Source organism: Leptodactylus fuscus, chromosome 6 (genome assembly GCF_031893055.1).
Source record: "Leptodactylus fuscus isolate aLepFus1 chromosome 6, aLepFus1.hap2, whole genome shotgun sequence".
Taxonomy (NCBI): Eukaryota; Metazoa; Chordata; class Amphibia; order Anura; family Leptodactylidae; genus Leptodactylus; species Leptodactylus fuscus.
In genome coordinates this window covers 137,163,617-137,188,926 of record NC_134270.1, presented here as the reverse complement: position 1 = coordinate 137,188,926, position 25,310 = coordinate 137,163,617, and the positions used below count along the sequence as shown (strand labels likewise).

The following is a 25,310-nucleotide window of genomic DNA, read 5'->3' as shown; positions in this document are numbered from 1 at the left end:
GATATTTCAGCAAGACAATGATCCAAAACACCGCTCCAAATCGACTCAGGCATTCATGCCGAGGAACAATTACAATGTTCTGGAATGGCCATCCCAGTCCCCAGACCTGAATATCATTGAACATCTGTGGGATGATTTGAAGCGGGCTGTCCATGCTCGGCGACCATCTAACTTAACTGAACTTGTATTGTAAAGAGGAATGGTCCAAAATACCTTCATCCAGGATCCAGGAACTGATTAAAAGCTACAGGAAGCAACTAGAGGCTGTTATCTTTGCAAAAGGAGGATCTACTAAATATTAATGTCACTTTTCTGTTGAGGTGCCCATACTTTTGCACCGGTCAAATTTTGGTTTAATGCATATTGCACATTTTCTGTTAGTACAATAAACCTCATTTGAATCCTGAAATATTACTGTGTCCATCAGTTATTAGATATATCAAACTGAAATGGCTGCTGCAAATACCAAAATATTTAGAACTAAAAATTATTAAGATTAATAGGGGTGCCCAAACTTTTTCATAGGACTGTATCTAAATTGGGCACTTTATTTGGTCACATCTTAAAAAGAGGTATGGTCAGTACATTTCATGCCAATGTCACAAGAAAGGCAGATGTGTTGATTTCTATAAAGGGACGTGGTACCCCTATAGGGTGCACGTGGCCTCGACAAATCATTTTTTGCTTGTGTCCTTCTTGCGAAAGCTTCCTCACGAATATTGATATGTATGAGATATCCCAATACAGCGCTCGGCCGTTTCTTTTTGCCCCCTCCACATTGCGTTCCCATCTTACAAGAAAGGCGGGTGTGGTGATTTCCATAAAGGGACATTGTACCCCCTATAGGATGCGTGTGGCCTCCACTGAAAATTTTGATTGTGTCCTTATCTCAGTACAGCGCTCACCCATCTCCACCAACCTGACACTGAATGGGACAGCAGCGTGTGTGTGTGTGTGTGTGTGTGTGTGTGTGTGTGTGTGTGTGTGTGTGTGTGTGTGTGTGTGTGTGTGTGTGTGTGTGTGTGTGTGTGTGTGTGTGTGTGTGTGTGTGTGTGTGTGTGTGTGTGTGTGTGTGTGTGTGTGTGTGTGTGTGTGTGTGTGTGTATATACATGACCATTGCTCTATTTCAATGGGGTCATGGGACTCTGACTGTGGTGGTCCCAACAAAACTTTTGGTACCTTTTGGCATGGGCACACCTAATGTTCTGAGCCCCTTTCCAGGTCACCCAGCAGTTCTATGTCTATATAAGAGTCCCTGAGCAGCCATAGGAGGCCTGATAACGGGGGCAGGTGCCCTGTGATTGGAGCCATTGCCGCTATCACCAGCAGGTAACAGAGCCGGGCGTCCTTCTTCTCCTCAGCATCCTCTCAGCGCTAGCTCCGCCTCCTCCCCACAATTGGCGGGCTCCTCGCAGCCGTTCTCCTCCCCGCATCCTTCCAGCGCTGTCCCCGCCCCCTGTCCCCCATTGGCCGGTGCTGTGTGACTCTTCTCCTCGGTGCGCTGTTACTAGGGCATCATCTCTTCCCCCTGCTCGCTACTATGAGAAGCCGCCGTGTGATGTGACAGAGCTGGCTGCCCGGTACGCCGAGGTCGGCCCGCCCCTCCCCGTTATTGTCCCGGGGATGGGCGCCTCACCTGCCCGCAGGGCTGTCATGCCTACCAAATAACAGCGGCGGCGGCAGCACCCATCATCCTTGTGTGTAGCGTCAGCGCAGCCCTCCACTGGCGGGGGCCCCCTGCTCCATCCCCGGGTGTGTGTGCATGTGATCCCCATGTAGCTGCCGCAGCTCCCTCCACCCAGAGCCACCGTGATGGCTGAACCTGGAATCAAGAGACGGAGACTCAAGCTGCTGGGATTGTGCATCAGAACCTGCGTCCTGCACATATGTGTGGTGTCAGTACTGGGGGAAGAGAAGACCTTCATTGTGGAGGTAGGTCACCAAGATACTTCCATAGGTGTATACTGGCCGCTGGACATGGATACATACAGAGTTCTCTATATATACTGCTAGACATGGCCATGCATCTATATACCTATATACATACACAGCTATATACTGCTATATACTGCTAGACATGACCATACATCTACGGTATATACCTATATACATACACAGCTATATACTGCTAGACATGGCCATACATATGTATCTACATACACAGCTATATACTGCTATACATGGCCATACAGCTATCTACATACACAGCTATATACTGCTATACATGACCATACATATGTATCTACATACACAGCTATGCATCTATATAGTTATCCATATCATACATACATATCTATCTCTTTGTGTATTCTGCTATACATTGCTATCTATCTATCTATCTATCTATCTATCTATCTATCTACAAACACAGCTATACAGCTATCTATATACATACATATCTACATACACATAGCTATCTATATATACTGCTATACAGCCATACATCTATATACATACATAGCTATAAATGTATCCATATCATACATATCTATCTATCTATCTATCTATCTATCTATCTATCTATCCTGCTATACATAGACATACAGCTATATACATATATACATACACAGCTATACATCTATATTCAGAAAGCCATATAATATATACATAGGTATCTATATATATACTGCTATGCATGGTTATAATCTATATTCATGTATGCACAGCCATAATTCTATATACACAGCTGCACACACACACATATATACATACATATCTATTTACATCTGTACATACACCTCTATACATATATATACACTACTATTTACATCTCTGCATATTCATCTATACATATAAATGTACATCTATCTGTTTACATCTTTACATAGATATCTGTTTATATTTACCAGACATACACATCAGTACATATACATGCGTTTATTTACATCTGTTCATACACACACATATGTACATACACATCTACTGATATACATCTGCACATACACAGCTATGTACACACACATCTATCTACGTTTGTCCATATTTATATCTCTACATATATCTTTATACCTACATATATAGATATAGATATATGCACATAATAACACAATACATAGCACATATTTATATCGTCACATACAGACAACTACTGTATCCCTCTGTTCTCTAGTTATCCTTTATTTGTCTGTGTATCTCTATCTAATCTCTCTTTTTCTCGCTCTATCTATCCATCTATATAACTATCTATCTATGTGTGTATCCTCTCTTCATATAAACATGGGGTTAACCATTAGCATTCATTAACTGGCATGATATACATATTTTACACATATCTAGTGAATGTATATACTGTATCTGTTAGATCTGTTATGTTACATCTCTTACCTTTATAATTCTAATTATCTGTCTCTATTTCATGTATCTCTCGGTCCTATCTATCTATCTATCTATCTATCTGTCTCCTATCTATCTATCTATCTATCTATCTATCTATCTATCTATCGCTCTATCTGTGTAGCTCTCTCCATACATGCAGATACATAACAATGGTGATGGCAGACTCCTGGAGGGGCTGGCACACGTTACAGTGCATTCTGGGAGGGCATGTACCTGCTGTAGACACATAACATGATGCTGGCAGACAGGGCACTGCCCTGAATATTCTTATATGTAATGATGGCTGTGTATATATTTCTGTATCTATATTCTATATATTTATAGTCAGGCAGGCTTTGTCCCTGGGCCCTGCATGTGTTATATAAAGGCCTTTGGATGGGTTGATAATGAGTTACTGTCCTAACCCAGTGTCACTGAGCGCGTCGATCATACATGACAGGTTATAGACAGGCTGTTCGTGTCCTGACTCTGTGCAGTCACTTCTCATCTGGAGAGAAATGACCTGACATTACAGGGCCTTTATATACCTGGAGACTGGCGTCTGCATGGTACAGTATACAGATGTATAGATCCATGTGTAGCCTGTGGCCTATGGCACTTACAGTCTATACACCACAAGATCAAATATCACATGAAAGCAAACACTGAAATCCATTATTGGCCCGGCCATTACAATCTATGAGCCGATGCTTTCTACACAATGGCTTGTGTTACCGTGGTGGACCTGATGACACGTGATGTATTTAGGGCTGAAACCCAATACCGTATGCGTCTGCTGTAATGCTGTCATCTCATGTGAGACAATAGAAGAAGCCGGGCGCTCATCATAGCGTGCACATCTGCACCGTGCCTTTAAGGTGCTCACTTCTAGGTGCAGCAGAGCTGTGTTTGCCATTTGGAACAAGTCATTAACATATCCGTATGTGTTTTGTGATGATTTGCATAGGACTGCGCGTTTATCTTCTGAGACATCTTAGCTCATGTCACTGCCAGTGTGTTATATCTGTGGTCTTACATAGGACTGCAGGTATAGCTGATAAGTTATTGTAATCTTAGCCATGTAACTCACCTACCATACCGATGGTACTTACCATACCTCATTACACCCATAAAGCATCATTAATCATGACGACATGAAGTGTTTTCTGAAATTTTGCAATTTTTTTTAACCTACTGTTAGATCATAGGTTGTTATTTCTGTAATGCAATTTGTTATGAAAATATTTTTGCATTCTGATATCAGGATACATTACTTTTAGTGTTACATGGGACTGCATGTAAACCTATAGCATCATCTCTTAACTTTTTATGATGTTATTTTATCAGTAGTTTTACATAGGACTGCAAATAAGTCGACATATTTATTTGAACTCATCATTGCAATATGATGGTGTGTTATTTATGGTATTATGCTAATCTTATCTTGGTTCATTGTGATGATTTCATGTTTTACATAGGACTGCAGGTAAAACTCGTGCATTACCTTACTACCGCGAATCACAGAGAAGGAGGAGAGATTCAGCTCTGCTACATCTGAACATAGTACCACACTCTAGGTCCCATGTTGTCTCATAAACACAGCGTGGTTGGCAGTGATGGCAAGCTACTCAGAACAGCGTGTACGTGGTGCCCTTCTTACAACGCCCCGATATTTGGGAAGCTGCGCGCCTTCCTTGAATAATGATAAATATTGGAAGCGACAGAATGTATTAAATGCAGAAAGCAGCATGACAACGGCAGATGTACGGGTTCAGAGGCAGAGTTTTCCATAAATAGATATTTCAGGAGACAATGTATAAATAGACAGGAGCAGCACTATAAGGAAGGAGGAGGCGACGCGATTGGCTGCGGCCGGCAATAGTCATACATCAGCATCATTTGTTGCTAGACAAGCATTCTGTGCCCGAGCAAGTCATTGTTGTGAGGAGGAAGCAGATCCAGGCTCATTGTACCAAAAACCTCGAAAATCTGGAATTGCCGGACCATCATCGATATACATCTCTAGGCTCACTGCAGGCTATACACGTCCTAAATGCCATTGGATTTGTATGAGGATAGAAAAATTCATGTTGCAATCATATTGAGATCATATTATTATAATTATATATATAATATGCAGATCACATTGTAATCATATCTATAGCATAGAGATCATATTATAATCATCTCTATAACATGGAGATCACCTTATAATCATATCTACAATATAGAGATCACATTATAATCATATCTACAATATAGAGATCACCTTATAATCATATCTATAACATGAAGATCATACTATAATCATATCTATAACATAGAGATCATATTGTAATCATATCTACAACATAGAGATCATATTGTAATCACAACTGTAGCATGGACATCACATGATATATCAGAGTTCACATAATCATATCTATAACATGGAGATCACATTGTAATCATATCTATAACATAAAGATCACATAATCATATCTCCAACATAGAGATCACATTATAATCATATATATATATATATATATATATATATATATATATATATATATATAAAACAGAGTTCACACAATCATACCTATGACATAAGATCACACTGTAATAGTATTTATAACATACAGATCGCAGTGTATTCATATCAGCCTATATCTACCCAACAGTAACGCCTGTACATGAGTCATTGACACCTGCAAAGGCATTTTCACGCTTTCAGATCAGTCTCGTGCATCTCTCTGCTTGAGACTTTGCACAATGCCATCTAAGGGAGAGATGCATTGTGGTGTGATTCTTATGTGACGGGGACAGTTGGGAAGAGTTTAGATTAAGCTGTTGTTCCTTGCCTTTGCCTTGAGCCAATGAGAAACATTCTTTTACGTGCAGTTGCTTGCCATTGGTTGCGAGGAGTTGGTATGAGGTTGAGGAGCTGCTGTGCTCCTTGGAGGGTTTATTGCCTTTTTGCTGCAGTGTAATTTCAGTCCATCTTCTTCAGATTTACCCCACATAAGTTAAATGGATGAGTAACAGAGTACATATCATGGAGCCAGGCCATGCGCTTACCATGTGACTGTTGGTCAGTCCTCTACTGGGGGTAAGTCCTATGTAGGACTCTCTTCTCCAGAAGAATTTTGCTGCTTGTAAACCAAGGGGTAGCATTGGTCCATTGGTAATTTAGTGGAGAAAGAAACAGACCCTTTTGCCTTGGGCGGCAGAAACCTGGAGCCAAAATAGAGAGCTGATTCTATACTTTTCATCGGGGCCCGTTGTCTTCTATGTACACCATTGGGGTGAGTCCCTTTTTGGCTCAGCTCTTATCTGTAGTGGTTAGGATCTCTTATATTGCTACTTAGGCTTTTCCATGAGTCAGAAATGAGTGAATTCGCAGGCTCCGCTCATTCAGATGCTGTGTCAGGTTCTTCGATTTGTTGAAAAAGCACAACAGCACCTAAGGGATCAGAGAGTGCTGGGACTTTCTTCTGCGAATGATACTGTGGGGGACTATATAAAACCCATGCGTACATGAAGGATACTTATGCCGAGGATGGACAGTTAGAGGTATATTCTGCCTAGCGTCTGGGATTTGGCCAGGCTTAGCATACCTTGTCCATAAGGCTACTTTATGGGTTGGGGATTTTTATATTGCCCCCAGTGGATACATTCCACATCCGAATATACTGTATTTCAGGCTTTAAAGGGATCCTATCATACAAACACAATTTTTTCTTATTAACATGTTGGAATAGCCTTAAGAAGTTATTTGTCTCCTACCTTTCGTTGTTTTTTCTGCGCCACCATTCCGTAGGAATCCCGGTTCTTGTCGATATGCAAATTAGTTCTCTCACAGCACTAGGGGTGGGCCCCAGCACTCTAACAGCACTAGGGGTGTCCCCAATGCTTCCAGAGAACTCTCTCCAGTGCCGCCTCCATCTTCGAAAGGAACGTTGCTATTCCGCTCCTCCGCCCCCCCCCTCCCTCCGGAATAGCAGCACCGCTCCTGCTTCATGCAGGGCAGGAGCGTAGCAATGTTGCAGGCACCTGTGCCGGCGTCTACACTCCCCTGCATCCGCCTCTCTATTACAGCGGATGCCGGGTCTGTATTGGCGGCCCCTCCCCCCCCAAAGTGTAAACTACCCCCTCCAGGCTTGCTCCCGTGTACTTATCCCCTCCTCCCTCCCACCTGAGAGCAGGCATATACATCACTTGACTTTTGACAAGATAAGTCAAGGGATGTGTCCCAAAAAAATGAATAAAGTAAGATAGTGGACAAACAAAGCAGTTTTGCTGAAGCAGTGTATTTAGGAAAAGTCTTACATTCACATTATCAAGCAGTATAGATAGGATCCTTGTGATGGGACAACCCCTTTAAGGCTATTCCGACATGTTACTAAGAAAAAATTGTGTTTGTATGATAGGATCCCTTTAATGTAGATTTAGACAGGTCAAAGTTGGGAAATTGCTGCAAGGCAAATGTGGCAAATACATCGGCATTGGTAAACTGGGACCTACACATCAGTTTGAGGTTTTACATCCACTTGGTCTTTTGGAGTGGCCCTGCCCTAATGATCCATGCATGTGAACATGTGCTTTGTGTTTTTTCACACTGACCCTTTATATTGTATTAACTCCATAAACATATTATCATGGGACCATGTATGGGTTTGTGAGCCCTGGCAAAACTTTAGGCCCTGCAGGAAATCAATCACTCCCTGGGGCCAAGGGTGTGAACGCAAACACGGTCGTGTGCATGGGGTCTGACTCAACAAATAGTCATGGCAGTCTACCCCTATTTTTCCAGTATTTAAAGCTTGCCCACTAGTACCTTTTCAGATAGTTGCAGTAGCCTTCTCCCCACTAGTCATAACAGTCTCCTTCCTCTTCCAGAACTGATAGAAAGACCCTTCCTCATTTCATTAGTGGTCCTAGTACCAGACGTTTAACCGAGTTTTCCAGGGTTTTGATACTGATGACCTCTACTAAGGATTGACTATCAATCTTAGATTGTAAAGTCTGACACCCAGGACCCAGAGCTTGTGATCTCTGCTTCCTCTTCAGAATGTCCATTGGCCACAGGTCATTATTACATCTTATTCCCATTTAAATGAATGGGTTGTGCTGCAATACCAAGTGCAGCCACTATATAATGTATGGCGCTGTTCTTTGTTAGTATTAAAGATGCCACAAAAACGCTGCGGCCCCTTCAATCAGCTGATCTGTAGGACTTTCTGGTACTTGACTTCCACTGATTTTATATTGATGACCTGTCCTCAGAATATGTGATCAGGATCATAGTCCCGGAAAACCCCATTTAAAGGGCAGGAGTCAAAGCCACGGCAACATAGTGCCTTAGCAGCCCATGGTTTGTCCAACCCTGCCTTTTCTAGTAAACACAAATAAAAGTCCTATTACTTGGCATCTTGTATTGTGAACCCTTGCCTTGGTCCTAGTAACAGCGGGCACGTGATGTTTTATCGACCAAATCAAATTTCTTTTCAGCACATATTGATTGAAGTTATGTAACCTCATCTTCTCCAGCTGCCGGGGAGAATTCACCAGTAATCACATGAAATTCAAGGTATTTTTTTTTTCTGGGGATAAACTTTCCAAACAATAAAGATGAGGTCACCAATCAATAATGACATCATCGCCTGCTCCTCCAGCATCGAACTGGAAAGTCATTTACCAGAAAAATCACTGCTGATAAATGCATTAGGTACATTTAACGTAAACATTATACGACCCGCGTGCATTAGGCTGGTGCGCGGGAGCTGCCGCCGCCTCTGTGCTTCTTACTGTTGCTGAGGAGGAGATTCTTTGCCAGAGAGTACCGCCTTCTAAGATGCCTAGGGAGAGCAGATGTCTGTGCATGCCATGTGACAGATACTCCAAGTGCCTACTCTATCAGCAAGGAAGCCAACAGCAGCCAAGATTTTGCTCATGTTGGTTATTACAATATTACAACGAAACTGCAGGTGGAAGCTTGCGCATATTGTAATAACCAAACCGAAATAATCGGCACACGGCACAAACAAAATCACGTCCGTTATACTGGTTGATGTTCGGTTTCGGTTATTTTTCGATAAAACGCCCATTTCTACTCCTAGACTATTTTTTTATAAATTTTGGGACTATTTTAAAGGGGATCTATCATCGGGAAAAGTAATTTTTAACTAATCACATCCTTGCATAGCCTTTAGAAATGCTATTCCACACCTACCTTTAGTATGTAGATTGCCTCAGTGGTTTCTGAATAAGGGTGCATTCACACTACGGAACGCCAGCGTGTATCACAGCCGTACACGCCGGCGTTACAGCAGGTCTGCCGGACACTTCCCATTCATTTCTATGGGAGCCGGCATACGAGCGCTCCCCATAGAAATGAATGGACTGCTTTTTTCCATTCATTTCTATGGGAAGCGCTCGCATGCCGGCTCCCATAGAAATGAATGGGAAGTGTCCGGCAGACCTGCTGTAACGCCGGCGTGTACGGCTGTGATACACGCTGGCGTTCCGTAGTGTGAATGCACCCTAAGTCCGTTTTTTATTCATATTCTAATGAGTTTCCAGCCAGCACAGGAAGTTCCCAGCAGCACTCGTCTTTCCTATTATCTGCAAACAGGAAGCTGAGTCATCATCATCATCAGCCTCCCATAGGAAACAATAGGAGAGGAGTGCGCGATGTATCGTGCACCAGTCTAATTAGCATATGAATAAAAATGGACTTATTCCGAAACCACTGAGGCAATTTACATTCTAAAGGTAGGTGTGAAATAGACTTTCTAAAACCTATGCAATGGTGTGTTTAGTTAAAAATGACTTTTCCCGATGATAGAGCACCTTTAAATGAGCCAGTCCCATTGCTCATAGAGTGTTATCTTCAGGAAGTAAGGTATACATCAGGAGGAGCTGGACTGATTGATATATCATTTTATGAGAAAAACATTTAGTATAACTTGTCATTTGTTTATTTACCTCTATGCTTAGGAGTCCAGTGGGTGGTCCTACTCATGATTGACAGCTACCTGTGAATGCATACTCATTGAGTGAAGACTGTCAAGCACTGAGTGGAGCCGCCCACTGGACTCCTAAGCATAGAAAGAGCAGAAATATAAATAAATAATGACCAGTTGTACTGAATCTTTCCCCTAAATCTATATATTAGGACGACTGTGATGTAGTTCAGTGTGCTATCTGTTTTTTGTTTTTTTTTATCCATTCATTTCTATTGGCCTGTGCGTGCATGGGCCAACAGTCCAGGCTGTAAAACTCAGAACAGGTCCTATTCCTATCTGGTTTTGCGGTCATATTCCCGTGGCTAATATTCATTGAATGAATGGGCCACGCGAACACGGCCGGTGCACAGGCGGCAGGTGGACAACATCCTGTGCACCGGTCGTGCCGTTCAATCACGACCAGCATGACCCCTCAGTCGTTTGCAAGGGGCCTTCATTTGCTCAGCTCCTCCTGATCCATATCTTCTGAAAAAGTCCTGCAAACATAGCGGACATTGTGATGGAGATGTGAACATAACCTTATGGCGCTGCACAGTGCTTTACCTTCTTTAGAAGGATGTACCCTATTGATGATGGGATGTATCCTATCGACAGGTCCCCTTTAATAGTACAGTAGATCTGAGCCTTCTGTAGAACATACATTTGCCTGGCCAGATGGCAGAAATTTGCAGCAGTGACAATTCTCGCATTGTTTTCAGCTCATCCTCATGGCAGCAGGACTGAATCGAAATATCTTTCCTTCATTATATACTAGTGTTTCGCTAGCAACAGCATTACTCAGAATCCAACAGAGACCTATCGCTGTAAACACGCTGCTCTGCTCCGCTGTCTTTAGAGGAGGTGATGTACAAGACGAGTAAACACATGGCAGACCCAAGTTTCAGGGTTTTCAACAGTGTTTTCTATCTCTATGGATACAGCACTGGCTCGTGGTTGTATATACTCTGGGGGATATACATTTAATCAAATTATATCAAATCCAATTAAAAACAAAAAAATTTGCAAAAATTGTTTGCAAAAAAAATAAAATAAATCATGATACCACTTTCCAGTTACATACTCAACTTCTAATTGCTAATGCGATAAGGAGGAGTGGGGCCCCTCTAGCACAAGGGCTAGATTTATGGCTAAATTTGGACCTGTTACCTTTCCTGAATTGCCGGTTTTATTATATCCTTGTATTCCTCATGACATATTAATTTTAACCCTTTCCCGCTGATGGCATTTTTTGATTTTCGTTATGAGCTGTGAGGAGCCCCCCCTCCCCCCCCAAGTACAAGTCTATGGATGAGTACTGTCAGGTTTGGGGCATTCCTCACAGCACAGCGATGACGCTAGGCTGTGAGGACCATCCTTCTGACAGTGGGGAGATATTGGTGCCGAAATCAACTGCACCAATATTTCCACCAGCGGGGCATGTACTGGGAAAGCTAACAGTGCGCTGAATTTAGCACAATGTCGGCTTTCTAGCTGTATATATAAACAGATATTCATGAAAGGTCCTCTTTAAGTATGGACAAAACTTTAAGATAAGTGTAAGCTGTTGGCTGGGAAAAAGAGACTGAAGGTACGAGTCACATTAGACGCTGTTGCATCGAACAATCTAGATTGGAAAGTGTTTAATGACTTATGATGCCATTGACCACATATTACATAGTCCAGTCATATTAATGTGACCACCTGTCAAATTCCAGAATACCCACCTTTGGCAGAGCGGACCGCTGCGAGACGTGCAGGAAGAGAGGGGATGTTGTGATGATGTTCACTGGGATGTTGAGCCGTGCTGACTCCAGTGCCGTGGCCAGCTGCGCTAGGTTACGCAGTTGAGCATCCATGGCACGAACAACCTGATCAAGGTGGTCCCACAGATTCTCGATTGGGTTCAAGTCCGGGGAATTTGCTGGCCAAGGGAGTACGGTAAACTCATCCTGGTGCTCCTCGAACCACGCACATACACTGCGAGCTTTATGACACGTCGCATTGTCCTGCTGGTAGATGCCATCATCCTGAGGAAAAACAATTCACATGTAGGGGTGAACATGGTCCGCAAGGATAGATGCATACTTGTATTGATCCATCGTGCCTTCCACAATGATGGGTGCACCCAGATGGCTGATGACACGTGCCTTCTGCGACTGGTTATTTAACATTGACGTCAAAAGTAGGCACTGGTCACATTAATATGACTGGACTGTGTAAAACCAGACAAACTGTCACCGTGACAAGCCAAATTTTAATTAGGGATTCTTAACATGGAACCCATGGAGAAATTATAGGGGCAGACTTATAACTGACTTACATATAACCCCAGAGTCAGCAGTCTTCTGAGCCCCGGAACCGGCAGAGCCTCAACATAAATGATGTGTATCAGCCGCTGGGCTGTGCATCTTGTGGAAATATACACCAATTCATACCTGCTCATACCAATTCATATATCATTTACTCCAGATTTTTGGAGTAAATGATGATAAAATTTCCCCTATCCCTACATGCCCTTGCCGCACCCTCTTCTTGGGAAAGTGGCGCAGACCTTGCAAAAGGGCACAAAAGTTTTAGAAAATTGGGTACAAGGCATTTTAAATCTGCCCCAATGACATTTTATTACTGATAGCTAACATAAATTTGATCTTTTATTAATATTATTGATTATTAATGTACAGTCCTATGAAAAAGTTTGGGCACCCCTATTAATCTTAATCATTTTTAGTTCTAAATATTTTGGTGTTTATAACAGCCATTTCAGTTTGATATATCTAATAACTGATGGACACAGTAATATTTCAGGATTGAAATGAGGTTTATTGTACTAACAGAAAATGTGCAATATGCATTAAACCAAAATTTGACTGGTGCAAAAGTATGGGCACCTCAACAGAAAAGTGACATTAATATTTAGTAGATCCTCCTTTTGCAAAGATAACAGCCTCTAGTCGCTTCCTGTAGCTTTTAATCAGTTCCTGGATCCTGGATAAAGGTATTTTGGACAAACAATTCAAGTTCAGTTAAGTTAGATGGTCGCCGAGCATGGACAGCCCGCTTCAAATCATCCCACAGATGTTCAATGATATTCAGGTCTGGGGACTGGGATGGCCATTCCAGAACATTGTAATTGTTCCTCTGCATGAATGCCTGAGGATTTGGAGCGGTGTTTTGGATCATTGTCTTGCTGAAATATCCATCCCCGGCGTAACTTCAACTTCGTCACTGATTCTTGAACATTATTCTCAAGAATCTGCTGATACTGAGTGGAATCCATGCGACTCTCAACTTTAACAAGATTCCCGGTGCCGGCATTGGCCACACAGCCCCAAAGCATGATGGAACCTCCACCAAATTTTACAGTGGGTAGCATGTGTTTTTCTTGGAATGCTGTTTCTTTTTGGACGCCATGCATAACGCCTTTTTTTTATAACCAAACAACTCAATTTTTGTTTCCAAAATGAAGCTGCCTTGTCCAAATGTGCTTTTTCATACCTCAGGCAACTCTATTTGTGGCGTACGTGCAGAAACGGCTTCTTTCTCATCACTCTCCCATACAGCTTCTATTTGTGCAAAGTGCGCTGTATACTTGACCGATGCACAGTGACACCATCTGCAGCAAGATGATGCTGCAGCTCTTTGGAGGTGGTCTGTGGATTGTCCTTGACTGTTCTCACCATTCTTCTTCTCTGCCTTTCTGATATTTTTCTTGGCCTGCCACTTCTGGGCTTAACAAGAACTGTCCCTGTGGTCTTCCATTTCCTTACTATGTTCCTCACAGTGGAAACTGACAGGTTAAATCTCTGAGACAACTTTTTGTATCCTTCCCCTGAACAACTATGTTGAACAATCTTTGTTTTCAGATCATTTGAGAGTTGTTTTGAGTAGCCCATGATGCCACTCTTCAGAGGAGATTCAAATAGGAGATCAACTTGCAATTGGCCACCTTAAATACCTTTTCTTATGATTGGATACATCTGGCTATGAAGTTCAAAGCTCACTGAGGTTACAAAACCAATTTTGTGCTTCAGTAAGTCAGTAAAAAGTAGTTAGGGGAATTCAAATCAATAAAATGATAAGGGTGCCCATACTTTTGCACCGGTCAAATTTTGGTTTAATGCATATTGCACATTTTCTGTTAGTACAATAAACCTCATTTCAATCCTGAAATATTACTGTGTCCATCAGTTATTAGATATATCAAACTGAAATGGCTGTTGCAAACACCAAAATATTTAGAACAAAAAATGATTAAGATTAATAGGGGTGCCCAAACTTTTTCATAGGACTGTAGGTACCATGTCACCAATAGAAATGACAGGTAAAATTAATGCGGCTTCTGTGATGGCCATATGCTCTGGACATGAGAGACCCCTTCATCTTGGGTCATATTTTTGGTATACCTGTTCATGGCTAATAATAATAATAACAATAATAATAATAATAATAAATTTTATTTATATAGCTACATTGTGCCTTGTTCAGGTGTTAGGTAGGGCTGGCCAAATCCCAGAAAGCAATTGACCCATAATGCCTAACATTTGAGCTAATAGCTGAATAGTTTCTGTACGTTGTAAGTTCACTTTGCCTCATGCAGCAGAAATATTTAACAAGTCTGGTTCCTAAAATTCTGCCTAGTTGTTATTAGATACTGATGTACCATGTAGAGCTTGGACTGCCAATACGTACCTTTGAAGATAAAAATTCTGTATTCTACTTTTTTCCTAATACACATTGCAGCTTGCAATGTGATGCGTAGCTGTCTCTCCAGATATCGTTACGCATTTTATCTTACATTTTATACATAATTTAGCATATTCTGTAAGGCCCGGAGCTCCATCTCTGAAAATCCCCATAACGCTCCAGACAGGGTAATGTCAGAACTTCAAATGATATACCATCCTTGACATTAAAGTAGTGGACTTAAGAAGGCTGTTGCTTTCTTCTTGAAAAGTCTATTTTTACTGAATGTTATCCGTTCACTAGGGAAGAAGAAGAATTCATCAAAAACAGCGGTATTAATGGCGGCATCTCCATCAGAGGAAAGTAAAGCTGTGTAAGAAAACACAAGGTAGTAAAATTGTAGGTTTAGAGAAAGTCGTCGTAAAGAGTTGCTGTAGCTGTATTTATTGTTAGTGTGGAAGGAAGGGATACAGGAAAGGTCTTTAAGTCCGTCCAAAACGCATTACCATTTCTTTTTGGACATGGACCTTCTTCAGGGACACACTAGGGCAAATCTGTTACCCCTTATGTGCCAGTTTTCAGGCATACAAGGCACAAATCTTTGACTTTTTTGCTGTTTCAGAAATCAGGTTTATTTGGGCATTATACCTCAATTACGAGTAATGGTGATTATTTAGGTTACGCCCCTTTTGCAGTATGAGTATGTATTGGGCAAACCTCGCAACATTCGTCTTGCAAGGTTCACTTGGCGCTTGAACCGAACACATCTCGACTGAAACTGCTATTATTACACTGTGGGAACCCCAGAGTATAATAAGCGGAGGCACAGGAAAGGTGATCAAACATACAAAACGTTGTTACTCATCTTTCCTGGACGCCAACACGACTCTCTGCTGTCTCCAGATCTTCTTATTGAGGTCAGGGACCACTCAGGCTCACAGGCTTCAGCAGTCACAAGGGACATGCAGCAGCTATGTGGCACAACGTCACGTGGCCCACTTTGACCCAATCAAAGGCCTCGTGGTCTCTGGCGGTCCCTAATGTGTCATTGTCACAGCCATATTTTGGTGAGTTTTCTGTTTGTGTGTATGGACAGCACACACAACCGTACTAGGGCAGGCTGCAATTCTGACTATAATGTTTCCACGTGGTCCATATGGGGCAAACTGCACAATGCACTACTGCAATTGTTTTTGTGCGGGATACTAACATGTATTTTTGTATTGTCTTGTACATTTTACATTAACAGATACTTATATTACTAAGCATTTCTATTCATTCTTATAATGTGATTTCTGAGTTCTCATCTTGGGGACCTCCGCTGTGGGGGGCCGTGGTTAACCATACATATGCTAATGGATCAATGTAAATGTTCCACCAGCATGAACCAGATATATGTGAGCAAACCATATCCTCCCCTGAAACCAAATCCAAATACTCAGTACATTACACATTGCATCTTGTGCTTTGGTAAATGAGTTTTATTTGCTTACTCCGGAGAACCCCTTTAATTATGTTTATTCTGCCATCCAAGAAATATCCGAATGAGTCTATTGAGCTTCATTGTTTACTTTGCTTAGCAGAATTGGGAATATTTTACTGCGTGTTTTTTCACTTGCTCAATTAAAATAGAATGTTTCCTTTATCTTGTACGTTACGTGAAGGTGCAAACAGATCCGTCAACAATTCATAAAAAATCCGATGTTAATGGGATTTGATCTGTCATCCGTTAGTGCCTGTATTCTCCAAATCTGTCGCAGGTCCATTATTTTGATGGACATAATAATGCAGGGTGCAGGATTTTTGAGTCAGTTCCGTATATGGACTTATGACAGATGTGAAGTGTCTGTTATTTTTTAACATTAATGTGTTTGGGTAATGGATGACCTTATATTATTCTGTCTTATACTATCCGTTTTTTTGCACGTGCTGAGAAAGCAGAATGAAAAATAAGCAAAAAAAAACGGATGGTATAAGTTCGGTCATTAAAGTGATCCTATCATTGAAATGTAATTTTTTGTGACTAACACGTAGGAATAGCCTTAAGAAAGGTTACTCTTCTCCTATCTTTAGATGTCTTCTCCGTGCTGCCGTTTGGTCGAAATCCCGGTTTTCTTCGGTATGCAAATGAGTTTCTCGCAGCACTGGGGGCGGTCCCCAGAGCTTAAACAGCACTGAGGGCGTCCCCAATGCTGCCAGAGAACTCTCCAGCGCCGCCTCCATCTTCTTCTGGAACGGCCTCTTCTTCCGGCGCTGCAGTGAAACTTTTATGTATGCGTAAGTCGGCTTTGCCGTCGGGCCTCGGGCAGAGCCGATTGCACATGCCTGCCTTGTGTAAGCGTAGAAGTTTCACTCCAGCGCCGGAAGAAGACGCGTGAAGAACGGACATCCAACGGTTGCTTGAACACCACCTAAAACAAAAGGATCAAGGGAACCAAAGTAAAAAAAAAAAGTAGGCAGAATTTATACATCGTGGTCGGACCTGTTATTTTGTGTCTTTAGCTCCTTTAAAGACCCATGTGTCTCCACGGTAACAGACTACAAAGAAACCTTGAGTAGTCTGATCAACAGTCTTGTTTTCAGCCATCTGTTCCCCACTTTTTGGTAACTACATAAATATTAGTAAGAAGTAGAGGAAAGATGGCTGACTGCAGGGTCAGACGAAACAGGATTTGTTTGCAGTCTGTTACCTTGGTGACCCATGTTCCTTATAGGAGCTGTGGACACGACACAAAATAGCATTGTATGAAAGAAGACTATTTGAAAAATGGTTTAAAAAATTGCATGTTATATTGGACCTTTCCTTTAAAGTCAAGGAGCTCAATGACGTCTACATTGGAAGATTTTCTCAGTGCATACAAATGTGACTGTCTTTACTTTTCCTTTTGAGATAAGTGGCATAAGCTGGGACCCCTATGATCATAAGATAGGGGTGTCTTCTACCCCCCCATCTGAAAGGAGTGACTTTTGCGCTGGCGTAATCCCTCTTAGTTCATCTCTGTTGGACTAGCGGAGTTAGACAAATGCGGTACTTGCCTATCTCTGGCTCTCCTATAGAAATGAATGGAGTGGCAGTGCGTCTACGTGATTCGTGCTGTGCTCGGAAGTGGTAAAAGGGATCCCCATTCTTGTGATAGGTGGGAATTCAAGTGATCGGTACCTTATTGATCTATTGCTTGTTTATCCCTTTAAGGTGGTAAGCATCACTGCACCATCCTTTCAAAAGGTGTAGAAAAAATCCTGGTTATAGAAGTGTATGCTGTTGTCTTGGGGGTATCTGTATTCCTTTGGTTTGCACCATTCGTAATACACATCTCGGCCACTTCATTGTCTTTGTTGATTTGCCCCAAGGACTGGACGATAGCAGATATGACCTTATGCAAGGACTCGCAGCACCCTACCTCTTTTCAGTAGCATCAAATCTCTTTGGGAATCAGGAGTAGAACAAGAAATAGTCTTCTGGCAATGACATCTATGAAATCCTTCTGAACAAAGCTGTAATCAACCTGTCACGATGACAATGTGCACAAGAAGCGAGTGCCGAGATATGGCTATTGGCAGCTTATCTGACAAATACAAGCTATTAGCCAACATTGCAGGAAACAAAGCAAAGCTCTATAAATACCGCCGGCCCCTATGGCTTGTCATGAATAGCACTCATGGCTTTGTTTAAGTTGTAAGGATGCTGGGAGCTGTAGTTCCACAACATCTTGTCTGAAGTCATAGGTTTCAAGGCGTTGGGGAGCAGAAATGACTTTGTTCATGCCAAACGTATCTGCAGACTGAGCCACCTGCAGAAAAGCTGTGAATTGGCGTAAGTGACTTGTTGTCCGCCCCTGCACACAGAGCTGACTCCAGGTGTTGGAAGTAACAGCTGGATCCCTACACTATCATCTATGAATCATCCACACTGACATTGAGCTCTGTGTATTTACAGCTTCACAGCTTATTCATTTTTATCAATGGTTACACCTAAAATAGTATCAAGTGTTTAACTGTGTTGGCAAGAGGTTGGTGGAGTAAGCTTGCTGAGATAAGAAGTGTTGTGTGAAATGATATAAAAGAGATCGCTTTCTTGTAAACAGCCCCACTCTTGTCCATAGGCTGTGTCTGGTATTGCAGCTCAGCCCCGTGTCAGTGAATGCACAGACCCATTTTTACAATATTACATTAACCCATCAAAAGTCTCTCATACTAGTTTTTCTTAAGGGCACATTAAAGGGGCGCTACAGCAATTCTTTGCTGATATAGTACAGAATAGGCTATTATTAAATAGTACTGTAGAGGCTCTTGTGTATGCTGTATGTTTTAGCTAATCTGCCATTTATGGTTTGCATTTCATTTTGGTTCCTTCTTCCCCTCTACAAAGGTGGAGTCTCCTCATCTGAGTTCTATGGAAAGTCAACAAGCAATAGACCAGTGACAAAACTTGTGGCCCTAATTTGCACGTCAGAGTCTCTATCTGATGTAGCTTCAGCTTGTTTCTCCTGCTTTCTGCTTGTGATAGGGTGCTTTCCATTAGCTCTTACAAGCAGAAGGCAGGGTGGTGCTGTGTGAAGCTGCATCTCATAGTAATACACTGGAGATTCTGCACACAGTACATTTTTGATGTGGTTTTGGGTGCGGTTTTTGCAAAAACCACTGGCGTTTTTTTGAAAGAGAAGTTTCCAGGTTCACATTGTGAGCTAGAGAAAAAAAAACGCGGTGATAAAAATGACAAAAACACATCATGTAAAAAAAAAAAAAAGACAAACAATGCATCATGTAAAAACATGTCAAAAAAAATTTCCTAGTTCCTGAAGCAGATTTTTTCAGTCTGCGAAAAACTATGTGTGAACATACCCTAAATTCTACTTTGTCTCTGACTCCTTAAAGAGCTCTTCTATGGTCAGAAGGGCGTTTCTGACACTCAGTCAGAGACGTCCTTCTTCACAGCACAGCCAATCGCGCTGTGCTGTGAGAGCCGGGAGGAACACCCCCTCCATCTGCTCGCAGTACTCGTCCATACACGAGCATTATCAGGGAGTGAGGGGGGAGTTCCTCCCAACTCTCACAGCACAGCGTGATTGGCTGTGCTGTGAAGAAGGACGTCTCTGACTGAGTGTCAGAAACGCCCTTCTGACCATAGAAGAGCTACGGTACCGGACTGTAAGCTCTTCACGCTGGGCCCAGATCGGGAAAGCCGACAGTGTGCTGAACTCAGATATAGAACTGCCTGTGGGCAAAATGGTGAAAGGTCCTCTTTAAAGGGGTTGTCCCATCACAATGATCCTATCTATACTGCTTGTTAATGTGAATGTAAGACTTTTCCTAAATACACTGCTTCAGCAAAACTGCTTTGTTTGTCCACTATCTTACTTTATTCAATTCATTGTGGACACAGCCCTTCACTTATCTGCTCAAAAGTCAAGTGATGTATCTGCTGCTCTCAGGGGGGAGGGAGGAGGGGCTAAGTGCAGGGAGCGAGCCTGTGTATTTAGCTATTCCCGTGTCTACACCATGTGACCTAGCTCCCTGCTCTCAGATAGAGGAGAGGAGCTGCTTTCATTTCTGAACTTGTCTTCTGTTCTCCCAGTTATCAGGCTAGCTAATTCAATTGTGTTCATTATGGCAGAGACAGGCAGTCTCTGTATGTAACACAGAATGGAGTTGCTCCTGCCTGTGCTTCATAGTCCAATATTGTGCATATAGTGTTCTTTGATGACATCACAGGCCCTTCAGCCGCCCCATAGGATCACGCTATGCGGTGGGCGGAGCTACACACTAATTTGGGGGGCGGAGCTAAACGGCAGGTTGCATGAAGCCCCGCCCACCAAATGACGCAAGAAACCAGGAAGAAAGAACATTTTACAGCAGTGAAGACTGGTGAGTATGCGACGTGGGAATACCCCTTTAAAGAGGACCTTTCACCATCTGGGGTCCATGTGGTTTTATATACTGCTAGAAAGCCGACAGTGCACTGAATTCAGCGCACTATCGTCTTTCACATTCTGTGCACCCGGTGAAGAGCTACCGGTGCCGGTACCGTAGCTCTTCACTGTCAGAAGGGCGTTTCTGACAGTCTTCTGACAGCTCTATAGACACTGCTTTGAGGAAGAGCGTTCCTGACTGACTGTCAGAAACTCCCTTCTGACAGTGAAGAGCTACGGTACCGGCACCAATAGCTCTTCACAGAACGAGAAAGCCGATAGTGTGCTGAATTCAGCGCACTGTCAGCTTTCTAGCGGTGTGTTACACTTCATGTGCCCCAAATGGTGAAAAGTCCTCTGTAAATGGCTGACCAGCGATGGTCAGTGAGAAGAAGTTAAGATCCTCTAGTTCATGAAAAAAAGCTAGTGACTGAATTCCTGAAAGTAAAAAGAATTCCTATGAAAGTAAATAACAAACTATGTATCTAATTACTTGTACAATATGTAACCACCAAATAATGAGAACAAGCCGTAGAGAGGGACCTGCTGAAGGTCACTTTAGAATATATTTCACATGGTATTATGAAGAACCATAAGATTTTCTTTTGGTAGTTGCTCTGGAACGATTACATTCATATTCATGTAAAAAGCCATTGAAATAACTACTGTATATTATTCAGGGAACGGCGGCGGCGCAGTGTGAAGTCCACTTGATGGTAGGAAATGATCACAATGTTCGCAGACGTTCTCTGTTGTGTCTTTATATTCCATTTTTCGAATATGTATATGAATTTAAATAATCCTTCCATGGGTCACCCAGTGTGGCTCCAGATTCTAGACAAGGTATTAGAAGTCGTCTTTTGATATTGAAGCTTTTGACCTTGATACGAAGGGCGCAGGATTAATTACATCGATGCCATACCTTATATTAGCTAATATATTATATTCGGATGGCAGAGATCTTACAAGTAAATTCTTTTCTACCAGATGTTGTAGAGTTGCCGTCTTGTGGGAGTGTTATAACCATATGGTAGTTGTGAGATTGTGCGTTAGAAAATGTAGTAGTTTATGCGCTGTCACATGGACATATCCACATAATAATATCAAAAGTGACATGTAATAATCCAGCCTATAGTTACCTTAAAGAGTTCTCAGAAGGAAGCCGGTGCGTCACTCGGGTCAGAGGGGGGTCTCGAGCTGACATGTCTTGGCTTTTATGGCCCTCTGTCCTGATAGATCAAATGGACAGAGGTTGTTATCCTGAAAGAAAGGCTTTAAGGCTAAGGCCCCACGTAGCGAGACGCAGCGAAAAGCTTTTTTTCCCCGCAGCGCTTTTCTCAGACAATGTCTGCAGAGGTTTCCACCACAGACTTTATGCCCCTATTATCCTTTCCGTAGGTGTAATAGACATGCTGCGATTTGCAAAAACGTAAGTGTTTTTAAAAACACTGCTTTTCCACTTTAGATTTTTTTTTTTTTTTTAATGTGTGGATGGGTTTAGCCAGAATCCCCTCCACTTTGCAGGGACTGCAAAACATTGCGGCAAAATCGAAGTGTTTACGCTACGTGGGGCCCAGGCTAAAAGGGATTTTTTTTTTTACATTTTTGACATTTGTAGCATTTACAGAGGAGATAAAAAAAAGAAATGAATTTCTAAGGCGGGATTCACACCTGTGCTCGGTTTCCATTGGGGGGTTCCGTCTCCTATTCTGCTTGAAAAAATGCAAGCAGGACTTTTCTCTACGCATTTTTCCTGGAGAAACGCGACGGAAAGCCGCGTCAAAATAGGACCAAAATGCGCCTGCCACGACTGTCGCAGCTTCCCCCTCTGGAGTAGGCCCAAATGAATAGGCCTACTCCGGGAGGGTGCTGCTGCGAGGCGGACGCTGGGGTTGAATCAGAAAGAGCAGATCGTGGAAGGACATGCCGCTCACGGAAAAAAGTAAGCTAGTGGTCTACATAGACCTCCATTGTGAGGGGGTGGATTCTGACGTGGATTCAGCGCCAAAGTCCGCCCCCTCTTGCCCCATGTAAACGAGCCCTAATAGTCCTTTTTTATGGTAATGTGGCTTTTGCTTTCATAGTGCCCTCTTTCTGCACATAGTAGTTGTTCCCTCATAGCTCACTTCCTTTCTAAATCCGCCCGGCGTGGCTATAACCTTGTGCATTCTGTCCCTTGCGTAGTGTAGTTTGTATTCTGTATATTTATAGTGTCGTGGAGCTTGGGCATATCACAGAGCACCTTGGCGCTCTCCCTATAGACCAGCTCTATGTTTTGTATCCCAGAGCAATAAAATAAATATATTTGCCTAACAAGATAAAGTAATGGTTGCTAAAAACAAGCGGAAGCCTAGAAGAGAATGTTATGCATAGAAACGGATACATTGATTACTATAGATATACTATTATATACTATTTATATATAGATATACAATTTGACCGATACCAGCCTGCTACTGAAAAGAAACCCCTACATGTCAGAGGATCACAATCTGCTCACAATATTTAGCCGAGGAATTTATGTCATGTGATAATTCTTAGGAAAATCTCTCCGGGTCACCAGATATATAGATCAAAACCTAATTTAAAGGCCATAAACTCTGCAAGACCTTATCTAGGACAGGCTCTTATGTATCGTTGTGCTTATCCACCACTTCAGATGTATTATAGAAAGTCTCTTCATATTATATATCCAGATCTCAGTATGTTTTATGAGTATTAAAGTGGATTTGTCAGCTGTCATGTGTAAGAAAGGTTTATTATGATCTATAGGGCACAATATATATTGAAAACTGACCGCCAGGTTTCCTTCTCCTGTCCAGTTTCTTGGGCAGAAGATGGAAACCCTCAAGGCGGAGAGAGGGCGCAGGTGTGAACCCGCCCTTATGCTAGGTTCACACCTGCGTTCTGGTCTCCGTTCTGAGCTTTCCGTCTTCTGCATGCCAGAAGACGCAAAGCACAGACCGGGTCCGGCCGTGAGCGGCGGTGAGCGTTTTATGCTCTCCGCTGCGAAACCGGATTTTTTAATCCGGACACAGAGTACTGCATGTCCGACTCTGTGTCTGGATTAAAAAACCCGGTTTCGCGGCGGAGAGCGCAAAATGCTCACCGCCGCTCACGGCCGGACAGCTTTCTCACCCATTCAAATGAATGGGTGAGAAAGTCTCCCTCAGGTTTCCGTCTCCTGCCTCTGTTTTAGGCAGGAAACGGAAACCTGAACTACGGAGAGGAGAACGCTGATGTGAACGAGCCCTTAGAAGTTTTTTTTTTTTTTTTAATAAGGCTGGGTTCACATCTGCGCTGGAGTCTCCATAGTCTCATTCATTGGGTTTACTTCTAGTGGATAATAATCAGCGCATAGTCATGTGCTATACAGTCCATGGTCATGTGATATACAGTCCATGGTCATGTGCTATACAGTCCATGGTCATGTGATATACAGTCCATGGTCATGTGATATACAGTCCATGGTCATGTGATATACAGTCCATGGTCATGTGCTATACAGTCCATAGTCACGTGATATACAGTCCATGGCCATGTGATATACAGTCCATAGTCATGTGATATACAGTCCTTAGTCATGTGATATACAGTCCATGGTCATGTGATATACAGTCCATGGTCATGTAATGGACACACAGGTACACAGCTCCTTATACTCAGATCACAGTACTAAGACATCTGCCTGGTAATGAGCTGTGTACCCGTGGACCATAAATATCACATGACCATGGACTACACAAAAAGTATATTGAAAAATTGTACAACTTTATATTATACAATCAATAACGTTTGTTTCTCAATATTGGTCTGAAACTGGACAACACCTTTAACATTTAATCCCACGAGATAACAAGGTACGGTAATCGGTGAGGGTCCAGCCGCTGGGAATCCTATCAGTCATGGAAATGGGGGTCCTGCTGACTAGCATGAATAGAGCAGCAGGCTAAGCATGAGCATCTCCATTCTCCATTCATTCTGTATGGCCTTCCTTGACTCTCCGGCAGTCCTACAAACAGTGATTGGAGTGGCAGTGCACATGGCCGACCTGCTGCTCCATTCAGACAAGAGAACAACTGTAAATCTTGGGTCAATCCCTTTAGTTGTTGGGGACCTTGTCTATTAGGACCATTACCAACACACCCTTAAGATGTGCACCCTATAGAGCATTCGTCCCTGGCACACATTGTATATAGATGTTAGTTTCTCCCCATTGCCTAGCTGAGCTGTACTCATTTATTTTTCAGAGTAATTATGGCTCCTTCATTAGTAAACCAGGTAAACAGTAAGAAGCCCGGCCGAGCATCCAGGATTTCCCAGAAGAGATTATCATTGATTTCTGTGCGGCAGAATATCGTCTTGTCATTTCTCTCAGTGAGACTGAAGATGCTCTTTATAATGTATTATTCTCAC

The 25,310-nt window shown here is 42.5% G+C and overlaps 1 protein-coding gene across 1 annotated transcript in view; it reads left to right on the top strand.

Annotated features, from left to right (window-relative positions):
* The first annotated feature begins 1,532 nt into the window (after nucleotides 1–1,532).
* MMP24 (matrix metallopeptidase 24) overlaps nucleotides 1,533–25,310 on the top strand; it is a 119,459-nt gene continuing 95,681 nt past the window's right edge. Inside the window, exon 1 of the mRNA XM_075277317.1 lies at nucleotides 1,533–1,933. Coding sequence (XP_075133418.1) covers nucleotides 1,814–1,933 — 120 coding nt within the window. The 5' untranslated portion in view covers nucleotides 1,533–1,813. The remainder of the gene's footprint in view (nucleotides 1,934–25,310) is intronic.